This window comes from Zootoca vivipara, chromosome 7, assembly GCF_963506605.1.
Source record: "Zootoca vivipara chromosome 7, rZooViv1.1, whole genome shotgun sequence".
NCBI lineage: Eukaryota > Metazoa > Chordata > Lepidosauria > Squamata > Lacertidae > Zootoca > Zootoca vivipara.
Genome location: NC_083282.1, coordinates 7,257,239 through 7,276,872, shown reverse-complemented (window position 1 = coordinate 7,276,872; position 19,634 = coordinate 7,257,239). Strand labels below are relative to the sequence as shown.

The window sequence follows — 19,634 nt, the reverse complement described above, 5'->3', positions numbered from 1 at the left end:
CTAAAGATGCTCTATTATTGGAATTATTCCTCTTAATCAGAGAGATATCCCAACTTATGAGACTTCTTGAGGGAAATGTGTTTGTTTTTGAGTCCTGATATGTTTTGACCCGCTGAAGACAAGGAATCTAACTTTGAAGAGTGACCAAAAAACATCTCCTTATCATCAGCATAACTAGCTGTTAAAGCCACAGCTTAACCAATTTTGATGAAATTTATTTCAGGCAAATATTAGACCTAACATTTATCCCAAAGGCTTTGAGAAGCCTAAGTTGAAAAAGTATGAAACGGCAGCCAACTGAATATTTTTTCAGGTAACAATGCAAAATCTGTACAAAAATACATTGTGAAACCGTGTCAGTCACAGAATATTAAATGCCACATAGTTTGTTGTATAAACCCGTCTTTTGCGACACTGCAATGCTAAGAAAATAGAAATTTAAACATCCAAAATGATAGCATCGTTTCAAAATCAGAACAATGGAAGGTTAAGAACTTCAGAAACAGCCTCTGATGTTACCCTAAAATAACACTTTACCACTTCCAGTTGTTTTTATACCTGTGGATCTCTCTCTGCTACTTCTTAATCAACCTTCATAAAAAGTGAACATCATTTAGACACTGTGTGCGAGACTTCATGAAGATGAGGCAAACAGTCTTGATTTTATTATGATCAGAATGTTTCGGCATTATTACCTGCTTAAACAATTGTGGTACAGAGTAGGGTCTGGGGTGGAGAAACTCAAGCACTGGAACCATTTCAGAGCCTTGGGAGGATTTCTAACCAGTTCGACCATTTTTGGTAACCAACCAAGTTCTTTAAACAAGGAAAACACCAGTAAAGGAGGAGGAGGAAGTTCTGTGACTAACAGTTCTAGCATCCAATCAGGGAAGGACTTCAATGTGCTCTTTGTCACTTTGGTGCACAGTGAGAACAAGACAAAACATTTTTAAGTGTCAACATAGGCATGCACACAGGGTTTGTCCAGGCAGACCCTAATGTTAAAAAACCCCACCAGGGATCATGGTAAGAAAGAGTGTATGGTGCAGCAACCCAACTCCCTCAGTTGCTATGAGCTATTTGTCACTTATGTGGAGAAAGAGAGAGTTGGGAGCAAGGGGCTACTTTTGTGGCATGTAAGTAAGGAAGAGGGAGAAGCCATTCCACACTCCAGATCCGTCCTGCTTCTATAGTCAGCGTAGCATGTGCATTTTTCTCTGCAGGAAAATCTCCTGTTTTGACTTCTTGACCACTCTTATTGTGGTCCATATTGTTAGGTTTTTGCCTCTTTACCTACTTATTTGTTTGTCTTGTCGTTACCACCCCCTTTCGTTCCTCTGTTGAAATAAATAATTATCCAGGTGCACACCCTAAATAAATGTGCTGTGCACATGTATGAGTGGAAAAGACTGGTGTGTTTTTTTTATTCTTAACTCCATAACCAAGGTTCAAGTGCTAAAGCCAAAACTTGTCAGCTTGCCCTTCCCCAGACAAGCCCTCCAGAAGAAGACAGCACTGGTGCTGCAAAGAGGAGATGGGGACTGCCAGAGGGCAGAAATAAAAGTGTGTGTGGTTGTGCTTGGTGTGTGTATGTGTTTTATGTGTGTGGTAGGAGCCATCCCCTGCCTTAGGTGGCACAATTTGTTGTGCTGAACCTGAAGAGGGGGAGGAGATTTAGAAGCTTAGTAAAAGGTAAAGGGACCACTGACCATTAGGTCCAGTTGTGGACGACTCTGTGGTTGCAGCGCTCATCTCGCTTTATTGGCTGAGGGAGCCGGCGTACAGCTTCCGGGTCATGTGGCCAGCATGACTAAGCCGCTTCTGGCGAACCAGGGCAGCGCACGGAAACACCGTTTACCTTCCCGCCAGAGCGGTACCTATTTATCTACTTGCACTTTGACATGCTTTCGAACTGCTAGGTTGGCAGGAGCAGGGACCGAGCAACGGGAGCTCACCCCGTCGTGGGGATTCAAACTGCCGACCTTCTGATCGGCAAGCCCTAGGCTCTGTGGTTTAACCCACAGCGCCACCCGCGTCCCAGTAAGTAAGCAGCTTACTGGAGGGCTATTTTAAAAAGTTGAGATTCTGCAGCTCAAATTCTGCTTTTGTTGTACCTATAAGTATGCAGATTACTCAAAACATGCACTTTTGCCCACATGTGTGGATAAATCAGCATGTGTTTTAAAGACAGTCTGAAATCTCTTGACTCATATGGGAGTTGAGGGGAAAAGAACAAAGACAAGCACTGTGAGTGCACTAAAGCACAAGGAAGAAAAAGCCTTATTCTTCTGCAAGAACAGCAAAAGCAAATCACTGTGGTTTCCACGGAGATGTGGAAACATGTTGGTTCAGATACCTCAATCTGCAGATTAATGGCTTGGAAGCAATTGCCCATCATTCTGAGTAAAAATTACACCTGGAAGCACTGGGAGCATTTCTCAATCTCAATCTCATACGATTATGGTCGCTTTTCAGTTTTATCCAGCACTGTCAACGCCCATCCTCAAAAGATGGTTAATTACAAAACATAGTCTTGAACCATTGTTATTTTTCCCCCAATATCTAGCATCTAAACCATTTTTGTTCACAGCAAAAACATCTGAGGGGAGTGATCTTTTCCTACCTTGATAGGAAATGTTTTGCAACCATCATTATTTACCCTCACAAATTTTCCTAAATCTAGGAAAAGGCAATGATGGTTTACAAGTTTCCCTGAGATGCTTAAGATGGTGCAGACTGCAAAAATATAAATTCCATATAGGCTGCAACCCTAACCCTACTTTCCTGAATTCCATTGAATTCAACAGAATTGCTTCTGGTATGATCTTAATTGTTAATGAGAAACAAATAATTCTCTTCTGGGACCAACATGCAGGTTTAACAGATTTAGAATTCATTTTATGATTCCTATTTTAAAGAAATTTAACTGCATTTACTCATGTTCATCTGCTGCTACCCACATCTCTTCCCTCCCTCAGTTTCTCCGTTGTTAAAACTTTGATTGCAAACTTCTTGGGAGTATGGACCTTATTAAGCACCTGTAAAGTAACCACAGTCTTGTATAAATAGTAATTTGGGAAGAGATAATTTGGCGCTACTGAAGGAATTTTTTTATTTTTGGGAAGAGAGAAATTGTAGTACCCCGACTATACAGAAATAAATACAACTGTTTTAAACGGTGGGCATGAAGAACTAACTTGATTTTATTGAGCCTTGCTCAAGTTGAAACACAGTCCATAGTGGAATTGGGGGGGGGGGGAATTGAAAGGCAAGTGAACTATTTCCTCAGAAGCTATGACTGAGTCTTAACCTGTACCCCCTGAATTCTGCAATGGTTTCTCCTCTATGTCCCATAAATATACACTGTTGGTGTTTAAAGTAGAAGAATCAAACTGACCAGCAAAGGTTCTCAAACCAGTACCTTTATGAGTGTAGTAAAGGGCTGCAAATGTCACCATAAAGAAGGTTGTGGAGTATTTGCCAGCATTAACAAGGTGGGGAAAGGCCCGCTTGGTGTCACGGTATCGGCGCAGGCACTGGACGAATCTCAACCACGCAGGAATGCACTGGACAACTGCTCGCACTCCATAGGCATAGGTGTTGCAGATCTGACCAACTGCAAAAATAAAGACAAGCTTCTAAATGCAAGGCAAAATATGTCCTGTAGTTTCCTCTTGAAATTGTATCATTTTATCCAAGGAAAGTAGCTTTGTGGTTCAAGCAATGGCCCAACTTTATTCATCTAATGCTTCTCCAGTCCAGGGCATTTCATATAAATGCGTTATCACGTGAAGTCATGGCATGGAAACTTAGCAAACAAATGAAGCAAACACACCACCAACAATTCAACCACACCACCATCCTGAACTGGACCTTAAAACCTAGCATATCAGAAGCACTTTCCTATGAACTTTAAATTCCTAATTAGGTGCTGTAGAGAAACACCATTCCCACACACCAAGTTAATGTGTGGGGTTTTTGTTTTTTTGACTGCATGCCAAATGCCTATATTTGTTATGGTTTTCCATTGAGCAAATAAGCCTAAATTTGCCTGCACATGGCCGTAAATGAAGCTCCCTTCTCATTGACATACCTGGATCTGCCAGCAATGCATCATTGGCTGCCCATTGGAGTTCAAAGCTATAGAAACAAATCATGTATTCAAGGTCCATAAGTATCATAGCCAGACTATTAAGCTGGTCGGCCAGCCAGAAATCTGCAAAGCCCACCTTATGGAAGGGGGCAGTGAACACCCGAAACTGCAAAAGAAAAAGAAAAAGTGTCATACACATTTAGTCACCACAAAACATATTTACAGAAAATGATAGCATGTTCTCTTCTATAGAAATGATCAAATTACCCAGCATTATAGGACAGATCTGTGGCAGTTTAACTATGTAAATCCTTTGTTTATTATATGTTCCTGATTGATAGAATCATTCGGCCATCATACAGTTTTTTTTGGATAAATGCAGCTGTACAGTGTTGGCAATTGGTAATAAAATTGGTAATAACATCACATATTTTTTGTAAGGTGAGTGATGTAAATAGTGAAATATTGTTGAATATCTTGCCTACAAATATACCAAATGTAGGAAACGTGTAGGAAACAATAGAAATGTTGGCTGTCAGACACTTCTTCAACCATGATGGCTGGAGGGAATTTGAACTAATAGTAAAAACAGATTTTTCTCCATCTCTGCCCATTTCCCCCTCAAGGTCTGAAATCAGCTATGCGCCTCTCAAGCTAGACCATTTCATGCTCCATTTACCTTAGATTACAACTCTTCCTGCCTGCTTAGTTATAACAACAAAACACTAAAAGGGCAACATCCAGATTATCTAGTCTTGATGCTCAGTTGTACACAACACAAACAAGCAGGGGATACAGAATAATGTTTGCATTGTTGAATATTCAGACATGTTACAATCAATACCTTGTTGATTTCCTAACAAAAGACAAATGTGTAACCAATAAGATCATCTGAAGAAGTGTGCATGCACACGAAAGCTCATACCAAAATATAAACTTAGTTGGTCTTTTAGGTGCTACTGAAGGAATTTTTTTATTTTGCTTCGACTCAGACCAACACGGCTACCTACCTGTAACAATAAGATCATCGTCATTTAGATCCCCGCCACATTTGAGCTAACTAGTATCAACAGTAGCACAGAACTCAACTCAGCAAGTGCAAATTTTCATGAAAAACACCCATTTGTGTGCATGACACACTTATTGCAGACTAAGGCTGCGTACAACCAATTGTCCACAACTTCTTAAAGCAGCAGATCTGTGTTCTACCACAGGATGTGTTTGATATCCAGATTTTGGCTTACGTTAACTCAGAATTCCACATTATGACCAAACAGTGTAGCTTGAGCTTAATTTTAGCTAACGAACAAGGATAGTGACATAAACTCAAGAGTTCCCTGAATTCAAACCAAACAGGGAACTCCAGTTTAATACACACCGGGGTTTGGGTACTAAAGCTTGAGCAGAGGAAGGGAAAGGGAAAAGTGTGCACCCAATCATAAGGAATCACTTATGCATCTACAGCTAGTCATCTGAACATGGCTTAAGTGTTAATTTTCACAGACAAAAACAGATTAGGCTGCTTTCCTAAGCGCAACTGCTTGGCAGTAAGAAACCACTGGAAAATTTAGGAAGGAGCTTCTGAATGAGGCTCTGTGAGAAGCTACTGGATATCTTTTGGTTCCGACACCTCTCACGAATTCTCATGCCAAGAGCATCAGGAGCAAATGCCCTGTCCCATTCTATGGGAAACAAGAAGATGACGCAAGAGCACGAGTGGGCTAGAAACCGCTGTGCCCATAGCAGCTGCGAGGAAAAACAGTTGCTAAAAATCCCCCCAACCTCTAGTACACATAGAACATAGTAACATATACAAATAAGCTGAGAAATTAATTGCCACGGTTGTTACGTGACCAAGGTTCAACGCTACAGCTTCAGACCTGTGAAAACACGACAGAACGGTTCTGTTTTTATTACCAAGGCAAGAGTCTGCAAGTGCAATTTCTTAACAGTCACTAGGATGTGTGACTATAGGGCCATACAAGTGCAAACAGACACGTTAAATAATTTTAAAACTATCAAAATCGCCAGCATTTTCTACTGAAGAGTTTGTACAATATTCCTCATACAAGAAGAACCATTAGCTTCAACCTGAAACTTTAATTAGCTTGATACCTGGAATTACTATTTCAATAATGATTGCAGAACTGTTATATCACAAAAGTTTTAATTTTTACTTGCAAAAGAGAATGTTATGGTATCAGCAGTGACTGCTATTCCAAGGATATCATGCCAACTTAACCTTTTGCTCATTTGCACACACAGTGAGGCCCTCAATCATGTTTAACAAGCATTTTGTGCAAGTACCCCTGTTGATAAGTAGGACAGGTGACTCTTGCCACACATGAACAACAGCACTGAGTCACTGCTGTTTTTACAGTGGAGAAATAATGTGTTATTTTATGGGTTTTGAGCATGTCTCAGCTTACCAAGAGTTTGAGAAGCCAAAAACGGGATTTGTAGTAGAAGGTTTTGGTAGGGTTTATGAGAAACAGCAACATAAATCCATACAATATAAGTGGGTTTGCCTGCATAGGAATATAGGGGTGACCATATATACATGCCAGCAGACTCAGGCACCACAATGTCCCAAGAAATCCAGCAACCTAGGCAGATGAAATAAAAACACAAACAATTCATTTGCAAAACAGCAATATATTCTCAAATCTGAACTATCTGTCCTGCACTATATTTTCATAAAGGTGACGATTCCAGATATTTTTAAGCTATAGAAAAACAAATGGTGTTTTTTTTAAATAAAAAATGTGTGCAACTCACTTTATCAAACCTCAGTTACCTGACTAGTTAAACTACACAAAGTGTATTATGTATAACTTTTAAAGCACATGAAATTATATTGTTTTGTACACAGGTAAGATTCAGATATCTAAATACTGTACCGTATTTTTATTCAAATAATAATTACCAGTAGAAATATTGCTAGACATGGAGCTGCAAGGTGCTGTTAAGCATAGCCCCATTTTTGCCACTTGGGATAACAGAAAACAGACAATTAGAACCCATAACAGAATGTTTCACTGCAAGATTCTGGCTAGTTCATTCAATTCTCCCTCTTCATACCCACTGAGTGTGCTCAGTCCTCACTGGGCTGTTATTAGGGGGTTTTCTACCTTAGATACAAGTCTGCTGGTATCCCCTTCATGTGTGTGAGTGGTGCCATCTTAGCTACACAAATAATGGCATTTGGAGAATCAAGTTCTCTATTACTGTATAACCAGCAATGTATCCCTGGTGTGCACGTTAACAGAGTCTGTAGCTGAGGGGGCTGAAAAAACAAAAGTTGGCATCGAAGGCAGGAGACCCTAATCTTACTTTATGTGCATTTCCAGTTTCATGTTTTAATATTTAAAAGAGCTATCAGTCTGCATGCAAATCAGCAAAGCATGAAGCTTTTGTATGCAACTGAGTGCTTGATTTGACCGGGAAGGAGGTAAGAGTGGGAAATTTCAGAAGCTTGACCTTTGCTGCAACCCGATATGTATTGTATGTTTTTGACAGGGAATTCAAACCAACCTCAGCTGATTGTCTGAGACTACAATGTAGGGCTGGCACTCAGCACAGATCTTCATCCAAAAATGGGGTATAAAACCCCTATACTGCAGGGGTTGTTATACAGTGGTACCTCTACCTACGAATTTAATGCGTTCCGAACGCACATTTGTAAGTCGAAAAAAATTGTAAGTCGAATCCCATAGGAATGCATTGGGAGAAAAAATTCGTAAGTAGAAGCAACCCTATCTAAAAATTCGTAAGTAGAAAAAATCCTATCTAAACTGCATCCAAGATGGTGGACGGAGCTCCGTTCGTAAGTAGAAACATTCGTAAGTAGAGGTACCACTGTATTCACATTGGGCTACAACAGCAATTGATAATGCTACAGGGTTGTTAACAAAAGAATCAGGGCCAAGGTTAATTCAGCAACCTATTCTCGCAGCAGCCAACCTTGTCACAATGAAATTCACCACAGACTACCTTGAAAAAGCATGCTTGGGATTTAAAAGCATTATCCCCTGATGCAGAAAAGAGACAATGGATTTCCTGCAGCCTCCTGCTGGATAATGTATTTTCTATTTGGATGGTAAAAGCTTTACAATTAGGGCAGTATCTGAAGAACTAAAAGTTGCCTGCATTCGTAATCAAGTTCAAGAATAATCTACCTAACTATATTCCTGACCAAGTGTCCTGTGAAAATTGACACTGGAGAGGTAATCCGTTTTGAAGATGATATATCAGTACGATCAAACAACGGCAAAGGGGATGACAACATCTACTACTAATTAGGGTGCTCCAACACCCTATTGTACTACTTACCTCAAAGAGATGTTGATGGGACAAATTACTGCGAGGGTTGAGCTCAAAGATGAGGACATGATTCACACCAGCTTGCCTCCAGCCGTATGTGTTAATCCCAAGGAGAAAGAGGAATTCTATCAGGAGAAAGCCACCTCGGTAGATTCTTATGAGTGGCCATACGTTCAATGCTTTCAGAAAAATCACACCTGTCAAGGAGAAGATTCCAATCAAGCATGTGCAGAATGGACCACTCACGGGAGACAGTCAATTTTCTGCTCCCTCGCAAAAAACCCCCACACTCCTCATCTGGACTTAAAATTTCAGTAGAAGGCTGTGCATGACACCACACCACCTAATGACTGATCAGAACCCACTGCCCAAATACTTTGCCTAAATTAGGACATCTGAAATTTTGGGCCCAGAAAACCCCCATTCTGGGATAAAGTACATTTAATGAGCATACCTGCAGAAACTTAAGCAAGTTGAAATTAACAGCTTTTGTCACACGAGACTTACAGAAGGAGGAAGCTATGGAGAAGTTTGTACAAGGCTAAAAATGGACAGATTTATTTTAGAAAATAAAGAGGGATCTACTCAAGTCAGTAGTTCCTGTTTTAAATACTATAGTTGGTTAAGATTCCCAAACAGCCTGGGCTCAAAATGTTCTTGATAAGGTCCTACAAGATTGACTCACTGGGAATGAGGCATATGCAGAAAGTGCTCATCCCCAAATGGAGAACCTATACTAACACAGCAAGGTTGAATGCATTTCTGGGGCTCATGGCCCTTTCATCACAATGTATGTGGAAGGCAGGGCACAAAGTGGAAGTGGAGCAGAGTTATCAGATGTCTACAACCAGTCAAACAAGCAATTTGCCAACTGGAGGAAAACACTTGCTTTTGAAAGGAGCTACATGTCCTGGCCTATGTAGGAAGCTTAATTGTCCTGATTGGGTCTGCTTTTCCCTGCTTGATTTGCTCCTACCCTGTTTCTCCGAAAATAGGACGTAGCCATAAAATAAGCCGTAGCAGGATTTTTAAGCATTCAAGGAATATAAGCCATGCCCCGAAAATAAGACATAGTAATAGGCGCAGCAGCTATGCCAGCTGCGGCAGGAGGAGGAAGAAGAAAATAAGACATCCCCTGAAAATAAGTCATAGTGGTTTTTTTTTTGAGGAAAAATAAATATAAGACGGTGTCTTATTTTTGGAGAAACACAGTATGTACTGTGAACATTTGCATATGTAAATGGCCCCCCAAAGATAATTTCTTTTCCTACACCTTCAGCCCCTAATCTCTGCTTCCCCTCCTCCTTTCCCCTTCTCTTTATTGCTCTTTGAGCTTCTGTAAAACCATATTTATATTCTTCCATTTCCCTTTAAAAAAATAAGAAAAATGCATAAGTGAGAGGGCTTCTAATAAATTGGATTAATTTTGTGTGATTTGGATTTCTCATGGCCAGTATCAGTTGTTCCTTGAAGCACTTTAATGTTATCTCTTCAGTTGTAAAATTAAAAAAAAACAGTGAGAAAAACTGTTCATCTGATTTTGAGATCTACCTTGCCAAGCAGCATAAAGGATGAGTTATTGAGAGACAAATGAACATTATTCCAGACATCAAAAGGATGAAGAGATAAGAACTGTTCAGAATGCTAAATACGAGCATAGTAAGCATGGTAGCAATTAAGTACAAAAAGAATTCAGCACACTAAAGAGCTTCTCTGGCACAGTTACAAAATGCTACAATCTTTTCTAGAAAGTTGAGAAACCCTATTTTACACCTAAATTGATTCCGCACCCCACCCCAGAAGGGCAAATGAAAAACTAAATCAAACAGAAGCTACATAAGATGATGCTCTAGAGCTTTTCAACAAATTACAAGTAAGTTGACAGACCTAGATGACATCTGCCCAATAATTCTGAAAGAACTCAAATGACAAATGGTTGGTTTTCTAATAAAAACAGTATAGTGTACTTAAAAATTCACCTCTGGAAAGTAATCAATGTAATCCTAATTTTTAAGGAGAGATCCACAAAATTATTGGTTGGTTAGCTAACTTAATAACTTATTGGAGTATTGGTGGAAATAATCACCCAAAATATGTAAGGAAACAAGTCTTGCTGAAGAAGAATTAGCATGACTTCTGCAAAGGGAAATCCAAGGCCGGCTCTAGGTAGAGTCCCGGTGGTGTGGGGCGCCAGGCTGGTAGGTAGGGCGCTGCGCGTCAAAGCCGCGCGGAAGCCATGCTGCGCCCTGCGAGGGCGGGGGCGCCGGAGCGATCTCCGCCCCTCAGCACCAGGGCGCGCGACCTGCTCAAGACTGCCCTGGGGAAATCCTGTCTCACAAACCTTCTCAGTTTCTTTGGGAGGATCAATCAGTATCTAACAGACATACTTGAACTTCCAAAGAGGGATTGACAGTATTCCCCACCCAAAACTCCAAGTAAACTTAACAGTCATGGAATAAGAGGAAAGCCATTATGGATCAGTCATTGGCTATAGAATAGGAAACAGAGTGGGAATGAATTGGGCAGTTTCCACAATAGGTAGAGTATTAAATGGAAACCCTCAGGAATTTGTACTGGGACTAGTATTTTTTTAACTTGTACATAAGTAAATCTGGAGTTAGGGATGTGCAGTGAAGTGACCATGTTTGCAGGCACCCATTACTCAAGGTGGTAAAAGCATATTTTATTATGAATTCCAAACTGGGCAAGTGGGCTTTAAAATACTAAATATGGCTCAATGTAAGTATTAAGCGATGCTTCTTAGGGAATAACATTTCCCAACTTCACATATCCATTGATGGAGTAAGAACTGGCAATGCCTGACCAAGAAAGAGATGCTGGACAATTTAATGAAAATGAACTGTGTGATACCTTTGGGGAAAAAATGTAAATTTATGAATTATTAGGAAAGGAACTGAAAACAAATCTCCCAGGATCATAATATCCTTATATAATTGCAGAGAGGCCAACATTATATTACAGTTTGTGCATGTACACGAAAGCTCATACCTATGACAAACTTAGTTGGTCTCTATGGTGCTACTGGAAGGAATTTCTTTTTATTTTTTGTTTTGTAAAACAGGTAAATAAATGTCGAAAAAGTTGGAAAAGTGAAGATTGTTGTGAGGATAAAAACGTATACCACCTTGAATTTCTTGCAAGAAAGGTGGAGTATACATGTAATAAACAAATAAAATAAAGTAGTAGTGCAAAAATGAGCAAGCAAAATGATCAATTGGTTGAAGAACCTTTCACTGCGAGGAAAGGTTACAATGTCTGGGGCTTTTTTGAGTAGGAAAAAAGCTGAGGGGCATAAGAGGCTGATACAATTAAGCATATTGTGAAGAAAATAATTTTTTCTCCCTCTCAAAATTTGGAGTCGTCCAATGAAACTAACTAGCAAGACATGCAGGACAGGTAGCTACTTCTCCAGAACCCAAGCAACCCCCCTCTTCCCTGCAAGATTTTTAGAAAAAAGATTTCATATTAGAGAACTGATATACATGCTCTGTTTGAGAGACTATTTATATCATTTCATATGCTACCAGGTCTGGTACCTGTAGGAAAAAGAGGATCTGGGAGCACAAATTTAACGTTCCTCCAACCCACTCCATACTTTAAATCACTGTTTCTAGAACTTAGAGAAAAGAAAACAACTTCTGAATGTAAGGATTGTTGGGCAAAGTGTGTCTAATTGCATCCCCCGCTCTGGCATCTGTTGCTCTTCATTATCCTGAATATTTATTACTTATAAAAGGTGCCCTATTACTATAATAGGCACCATGCAAAAACTGAGACCTTGCCCCATCTGTAGACTTTCAAACAATGTTAATTGGTTATGCGAAAGTATTTTACACGTGATCAAAGGCACTATTTAAAAGATAGTTAGCAATTCCAGAGTTGAGCCCCGGCATAAAAAAGTTGTTGAGCTTATTTCGGGTAAGCTCAAGTGAAAACCCTGCAGTCCCCAGATCCACCTTTAACTAGTAATCCTTGACAAAGGACTCAGGCAGACTGAGAGGGTTTCGAGGAAGAGGGGCATATGGCAATATATAACCCGGAGCGATTGGTCTTTGCAATCAATGCCTGCTTTCTCACATAAATTGTATGTGTAACTTTAAAATCATTTTTAGTATTAATGTTTGATTGTGAGGATTATGCCACTGCAAGCCTCATTTGGGATACAAACCCTTTCTGAACGCTTGAAGCAGGGGTCCCCAAACTTACCTCGCCAAGGGCCGGTGCCGCCAGCGCCTATCGTGCTGCGGGCCAGAGCGTGCGGGGGCGCGCGTCCATACACGTGTGCACACGCGATTTCCAGCGCACCTCCGGGTCACTTGAACACCGGAAATAGCTTGTGCACATGCACATGGGCCTCTTCCGGCCCGTAAGTGTGCCGGAAATGATGCTTGCGCATGCGCACAAGCTATTCCCGATGCTCCGGCGACCTGGAAGTGGGCAGCTACGCCGCGCCGGTGAGAGCGGGTGGCGGGGGTTGCCGGGGGCTGCAGAAATGAGCCTCGTGGGCCGCATCCGGCCCATGGGCCTTAGTTTGGGGAAGCCTGGCTTAAAGTTTCAACTATGCAAATTAATTCACAAATACACAGATGGTTCTAAATACATCCAGAACTAACAAGAGCTACATGATATGAAAAGATCAATGAGCGCATGTTTTACAAGGCGACTGACTAACATACAAAGGGAAAATAGAAATTTTTGATTACAAAATACAGAGGAACAAGTATGGAATGGGGTATTGAATATATTGGATTAAAACTGATTAAAAGAGATTAAAAACTGATTGTTATTTATTTACATTAAAGAGCCTGAAAACCAGGAGGTACTATACAAAAAAAAACTACGGGATGCATATTAGCATATTCAGTGAATCATTTAGATAGACATTTCAAGTCATGTTATAATGGCACTGATAAAAATGTGATACTAGGCCCAATTTGCACAAAATATGTGGAATAACGAGAATATTTTAACTTCAAGAATTTGGTGAAAAGTACCTGAAGACAAGCAATTTCCTGTGAATTTTGGAAAGCAAACTAAACTATACAGAAGACCCCCTCCCCCAAGATTTCTGTCTTTTGTCGATGTCTCTCCCCACTGTCCAACAGAGCACGATCCACAGCAATGGTTCTTAATAGTTCCTAGCAGTCCCAATAATCCTAGTAATCACAAGAACAGAAAGCTTTGCCAGAAGGTGAAGCTGCATCAAATAATAAACAACGTTCACTTATGGTGAAATTAATCACCTCATGATTAGGTCATCCAAATCCACCCGTGCAGGATGACTAACCTGAAATGATGACTGTAACGTTCAACACGATGAATATTCCACAGAATAACCCGACCCTAAAGGTAGTCCATGCTGGTGCAGGCTGCAGATACAACAGAAAGTTGGTTTAAACAAAATCATATTCTTGTCAGCTAAATTAAACTGTGTTGTTGGGTTGCTGTTTTTTTATAAAAAAAAAGATTGGAAAAATCCTGACAAAATCAATAGTATCTCAGAATTTATAACTCTAAACTCCTCTTGGTTTGGTTTGGTTTGAAGACAGATTCCATACTGTCAACTGAGCGAGAGATGAAGGATCAAGAAACACACACTCATTTGTTCAATCACTACCTATCGTTCTCTGACATAAAACAGCATAGGGACGGATCCACACAAGTGTACGAAGCTCTGATTGGTGCTGAGCAGGCACCATGTTTTATCTTTATAATGCAATGTCAGGCATCCGATGGTAGACTCCAGGCATTGTAGAAGATGAAACAAGGTGGCTCCCCAGAACTAAGCACCTACCTTGCTGGGAGGCAGGCGTGCCAACTCAAGGGGGCAGAGGTGTCTTTCGCGCCCCCATATTTGTTTGAAGGGCTCCTCCCCAATACTGAGGGGGACCGGTATAATGTTGTGGAAGGCTGAACCGGCCTGCGTGGTGTTGGGAGACACCGCGGGGACTGACGCGCCTGGCGTGAAGCCACACAGGCCTGTGCAGTGTCTCCCGGCGCTGCAGGGACCAGCGTAGACTAGCAGAAGTCTATGCAGTGTTGGAAGACGGGTGTGATGGGAGCCGCCCCCCTCCAATCTTGGGGTGTCACTGCTGGGAGGGGGTGACTGATCACTGCAGCGCTGCCAGGGGGGAAATGTTGGTGGCGTTCTGGCAAGACATTAACCCCTATGGACCCAGCCATTGCCCAAGTATGCCAGGTACTGACACCAGCCCAAATGAGCCTTTTGTCTGTGTCTTAGAATGAGTGATGTGTCAAATTAGGAGACGGCTCCATCAAGGCCTCTGGTACGCTTCATGCTGGTGGGAGTTCTCGAGCTCTTTGCTTTAACTTGTGAGCTTGCATGAAAATAAGCAGCAAGAATGCAAAACAAAATCCGTCCTTGAAACTGAAGAGCACACGAAGGTCAGATAAAAAGCTTCCAGGCTTTAAAACCACATGCAACTTTCTCTTGATTTGGGGACACTGTACTCTCCCATGATACACTAATAGCTGCATTGTCCTCTGAAGCCAAAATCAGAAATACAGAAGTGGAAATGGAAGATTTTGCCCATGCCAGTTCTTATAACTGCATATGCTCAATTCGCCCTGTTGTTGTATTATTATTATTATTATTATTATTATTATTATTATTATTATTATTATTATCTTATACCCCACTCATCTGGCCAAGCCTCCCCAGCCACTCTTAAACCCAGCTAATCTTTCATCACCTGTGCAGCTCCTAGTGGTGGGACACGTAATCGCTTCATGGCTTTCTGTCGGTCTCCATCTTCCAATTCGTTAGTCACCACTGTCTAAAGAACCAAATAAATAATCAGTCATGCCTTAATTCAAGACCTGTCCATTAAAAGATGCTTGGCAGAAGGAAAACACGCTCAATAACTCAGTTGCTATCAACGATCACAACAGCAGGACACATTTAAAGGTACCAGTTCTTCGGTTTATTCAGATATGCCACATTGTTACCATAAGCTGGTTAGCAGCATTTTGAGAAGATAGAAACACTAGCGATACCCGAGCAAATTTTGTCTGAGGACAGGCGAAACAAACAGGCCAATGTACTCTACCTCTGTTTCAGAGATGAGCTGGTTGATTTTTTTGCAGGTATAAAATGGTGCCACTTCAACGTGTGCGACTCTCCAATCTGCACCTCGGGGGGTCTCCAGGATCTTGTCATGTTTCTTGAGGATTTTACGGAATCCTGTGAAGTTTAGGTTCTAAAGATATAGAAAAATCCACCACCACATTATTTTCTTTCAATCTTTACAACATTAACTTTGATTAGAGATCAGATAACAGGAAAAGTGAATCAATCTTCTTGGAGGAGGGGGGAAAGCATTTAAATGTCACAGTTTGTACAGACTGAAGCTTGGCAAAAATAACAAATGCAGTTAAATTTAATATTCTGCCCTGTTGTAGGAAGCAAGTCTTTTCATTTATTGACATCAAAAGGAGTCTACACTCAGTAACAGAATGAAATTAAAGACCATCCAGATAATAAGCTAGGCAGAAATTGTGAAGGAGTGCCTAATTCAGATTAAATGACACATCTCTGCTACTGAAGCCATTACTGTTTATTTTGCTAATTCTTAAGAAATTAGCTTTAAAAGAAATATCCATTAATGCCCATTGGGGTTGTCATCATAAGCAAAACAGTAGTTCAAACACGGCATAGTGTACATCATGTTTTTAAATTAAAAGTAATCTTTGGCTACAACCTATATTAGGTTGCCTAATAAAATTTCTCTGGTAAATTAGAATAATCATGTTTGCCTGAAGGCCAAACCCTGTTCTCCAGAAACCCTTTAATCCAGAAGGGTTGGCCTTGGTTACCATGGGCTGTTCAACATATTACATGGAAAACAAACCAGGGTTTGCAAACAAGCATTTACTCCCAGCTCACTGAAGAGTGTCCCTGTATCATATATCAAAGGACCACAGTGCAGTGGTAGAGCATCTGCTCTGCATGTAGAACCTTTCAGGATAAATTCCTGGCACCTCCAACTGGATAAACTAACGGTATGACTCAGTAAAATGCCACTTACTCTGCTTGTTTCTACATGTCCTCTGGAATGTTTGTGTCACACAGTTCTGTTTTTGGGTGTACATCTTAATATCTTCAACATATACCCCAAAATAAGCAGAGAGTCTCATATGGCTTTTAATGGGAAAGCCACTCCAAATTTCAGGCATCCAAATATGCTCTACTGCAGAGCATGGGTATTTCTAAAAACTAGAAGGTAACTGTGGCTTTTGCCCTCTTCACTATCTGCTGCCAAATATATCAAGACTGTTTATTGAAGATTTCTTTACTTGGATTGTGGCTGAAAATTATAAACACCAGAGACTAAAAATAAGATTACATAGTGACACATCCTTGTATAGCTTATTCAATGCTTAATTAAACCTGAACCAGTTGTTTTTGTTTAATTTAGCAAAAAAAAAAAGCATGGTTTACAAATTCAGTCTTCCAAGTCAAAGGACATTTAGAACAGCTGGCATTGAGAAAAGGCAAATGCAAGACTAAATACTAAGGATATGTATATCTTGTTTAGTTCATGCTCAGGGGTGTTAGAGGCCCAGTAGTACCTCTAGTGGAGAACACATTATGTTACTTCTGGGTTAGTATGTCCACCTTTGGTCTCCACCCTGCACTCAGCTCTCAGCTGTGGCTCCTAGACGCTGTCAGCATACGATAGCAGCCACATCCTAGGAAACTGCTTCAACTGGCCAACTAAACCAGGCAAAGTTATTTGATGGTTCTCAAACTCTCAGTGAGTTATGGACTTGCCCTGCATGCAAAGACAGACTCCGATGGACTGAGCAAACGAGACCAATAATGGGTCCAACAGTCAAGAAGGCAGTTTCTGAACATGCTGTGGAGGGATGTGAGTGGCAGGTGGGGCTTGTCCATGTGGAAAGGTAGCCCATCTAGGAGAAGGAAAACTATGATCCTAAACATCTGCTGCCTTGCAGGATATCTTCGGAAGCAGGAAAGGCTAAGGAGTAAAACCTACACCAATCTGGAGTGGAGTCCCTAAAATAGTTGCATGGATTCTTGCATGCCTCCTTCTGGCAACTCCTGCAGCCAAGGTGGTGCCAGTGAAGCTGAGAGTGGGGTCTTGTTGTGTGGGCAGTCCAGGATCTCCATACACACTGCCCAGGCTTGTGCCCTGAGGAAGTCACTTTGGTGCAGCTAACACAGCAGTTTGACTTCACCTTGAGGTGCACACCATTATCTCTCAAGACAGACAGCTGTCAACAAGTTCGTGTTCTTGTAGTATCCGAAACTGAGCTGAACTGCTAAAAGGCACAAAGATGCACCACTACATAGCTTTTACACCATGGCATATTTCTCTCCCCACTCTCTTTCTGTCTGTATATGTATATATACTCTGTTGTATAAAAGTTTCATTTTAACCATGCATCCATAGATTGGTAATAATTATGCTGAAAAAATTATTCCATTTAATGCAGCCACACAAATTCAAGACCAAATTTGAAAGCAAACAAAGAACAGCAGAATACCGTGCCTATGGGAGAGGTTATAAGATTTCAGTTCAGCTGAAATGGTTTTCAATTTAATTATGCCTGGAATGATTTAATATTGGAGCTTCGTAATATGGAAAGGAAGGACAGGGATATGGGAACAGGAAGCCAATGCATTAATGATCTATATTACTGCCAATGAGAAACCTTAATTACTTTCTCTTGAAGGAACCCAGCATTTCCCTCCCTTGGGGCAGTTGTGACTTGTTTCATAAAACTAAAATGGAAGCAAAATAATGGTTTTGGCCATAGATTTCTCTGTGACAAGTAATTTTGCTTGATGTGGGAGTAATTATAGCTTTTTTACATGTCACAAAATCTGATGCTATTGTGAAACCTATTGTGAAGCTATTGTTAAATGATCATTTGTATTTGAATTCTTGCAAGTGTCTTTTTACTCCAATTGCACTCCAATTGAAATAAAGAGTTCAACAGAGAGAATATCAATCTTAAACATTTCAGAAAGAGAAGAAATGAGAGCAGACTGAGGTGGTTGTGGGAGCAGTCATAGGGCTGTTTATATAGCACCAAACCATGGTTTGGCATGCTGTCTAAGTGACTCAATTCTAAAAAGCCATTTGGTAGCCCAGGTGTTCCCCCCAGATATTGTAGGACTACAACTCCCATTATCCCTGACCATTCGCCAAACTGGCTGGGGAGTGGGAGTTCAACCATATCAAAAGGGCACCACATTGACTATCCCTGTTTCAGTGTCAGTAACAAATTCTGCTGTCTACTATCCACATTTAGATTATAAGCCACAAGGCAGGACCCCATTTTCATCTTATTTTATAAAGTCAAAGTGACAATAATAGCACTATATGTGTATTTTAGCTAGTTCGACATAGTCTTTCCAATGCCCTCTGTTCCTAATAGACATCCATAAACCCATACTGGCCAACTGCTAGTGCCCCCAACCCTCTGGCAAAAGGAGTGCCCAGTGGCACATATACCCTGGGTCCCTTAAATGCCCCAGAGAAATTATAGTGTGTGGTGACATAAGGTTGTTTCAAGGGAATTGCACAGAGAAAATATGGCTGCCCCTATTGTTTTCCATGGACATTTTGAGGTTCTGCTTTTAAAGTGCATGGCAGAAAACAAAGACAGAACACCCAGCTACCTCATCTAACAGTAAATAGTCTCCCGCCCCCAACATTCATCCCCCTCCCAATCCCTAAAAGGTTATTGATTTAATGCTTGGTGTACAATTCTCAGCCACTTACATGAAACTATGCTGATGGGGGAAGTGAATTAGATAAGGGTTGTCAATTCTCAATAGCTCCCTCCCACTTATCCTTTATTTTAAGAAACAAAGTACACCAATATCTTGTTCTAGTCTTAGGAAGGAGCCCATGGAACAGGTCACTATCACAGCACCAAGGACAGCTCCTAGTGATAAATTTGCTCCAACAAGAGTGGAATGTGAACTGAGGCCTTGTGAGCTCTGCCTCCAGTCCATCTCTCCTCCTTTTTGGGAACTAGAGTCTGTCCTGAAGACAGGCGATTTTCTTGCACTCTATGACATCTCACCTAGTACACTCCCTGCACCACTGGACTAAAAAAGGTAGCATGGGAGATGCTTGGAAGGCACTCATAAGGGTCCTGGCTTTGGTTCTATGGGCCCTGATGCTGTGGTAGCTGGGTC

General features: G+C 40.9%; 1 protein-coding gene across 2 annotated transcripts in view; it reads right to left on the bottom strand.

Moving 5' to 3' along the window:
- XPR1 (xenotropic and polytropic retrovirus receptor 1) overlaps nucleotides 1-19,634 on the bottom strand; it is a 105,959-nt gene that overhangs the window by 26,978 nt on the left and 59,347 nt on the right. For both annotated transcript variants that reach the window (XM_035124297.2, XM_035124298.2), the window contains 7 exons: nucleotides 15,508-15,657; nucleotides 15,151-15,234; nucleotides 13,725-13,806; nucleotides 8,426-8,613; nucleotides 6,523-6,699; nucleotides 4,094-4,259; nucleotides 3,422-3,616 (listed from right to left, as the gene is read on the bottom strand). In XM_035124297.2, the coding sequence (XP_034980188.1) occupies nucleotides 3,422-3,616; nucleotides 4,094-4,259; nucleotides 6,523-6,699; nucleotides 8,426-8,613; nucleotides 13,725-13,806; nucleotides 15,151-15,234; nucleotides 15,508-15,657 (1,042 nt within the window). The remainder of the gene's footprint in view (nucleotides 1-3,421; nucleotides 3,617-4,093; nucleotides 4,260-6,522; nucleotides 6,700-8,425; nucleotides 8,614-13,724; nucleotides 13,807-15,150; nucleotides 15,235-15,507; nucleotides 15,658-19,634) is intronic.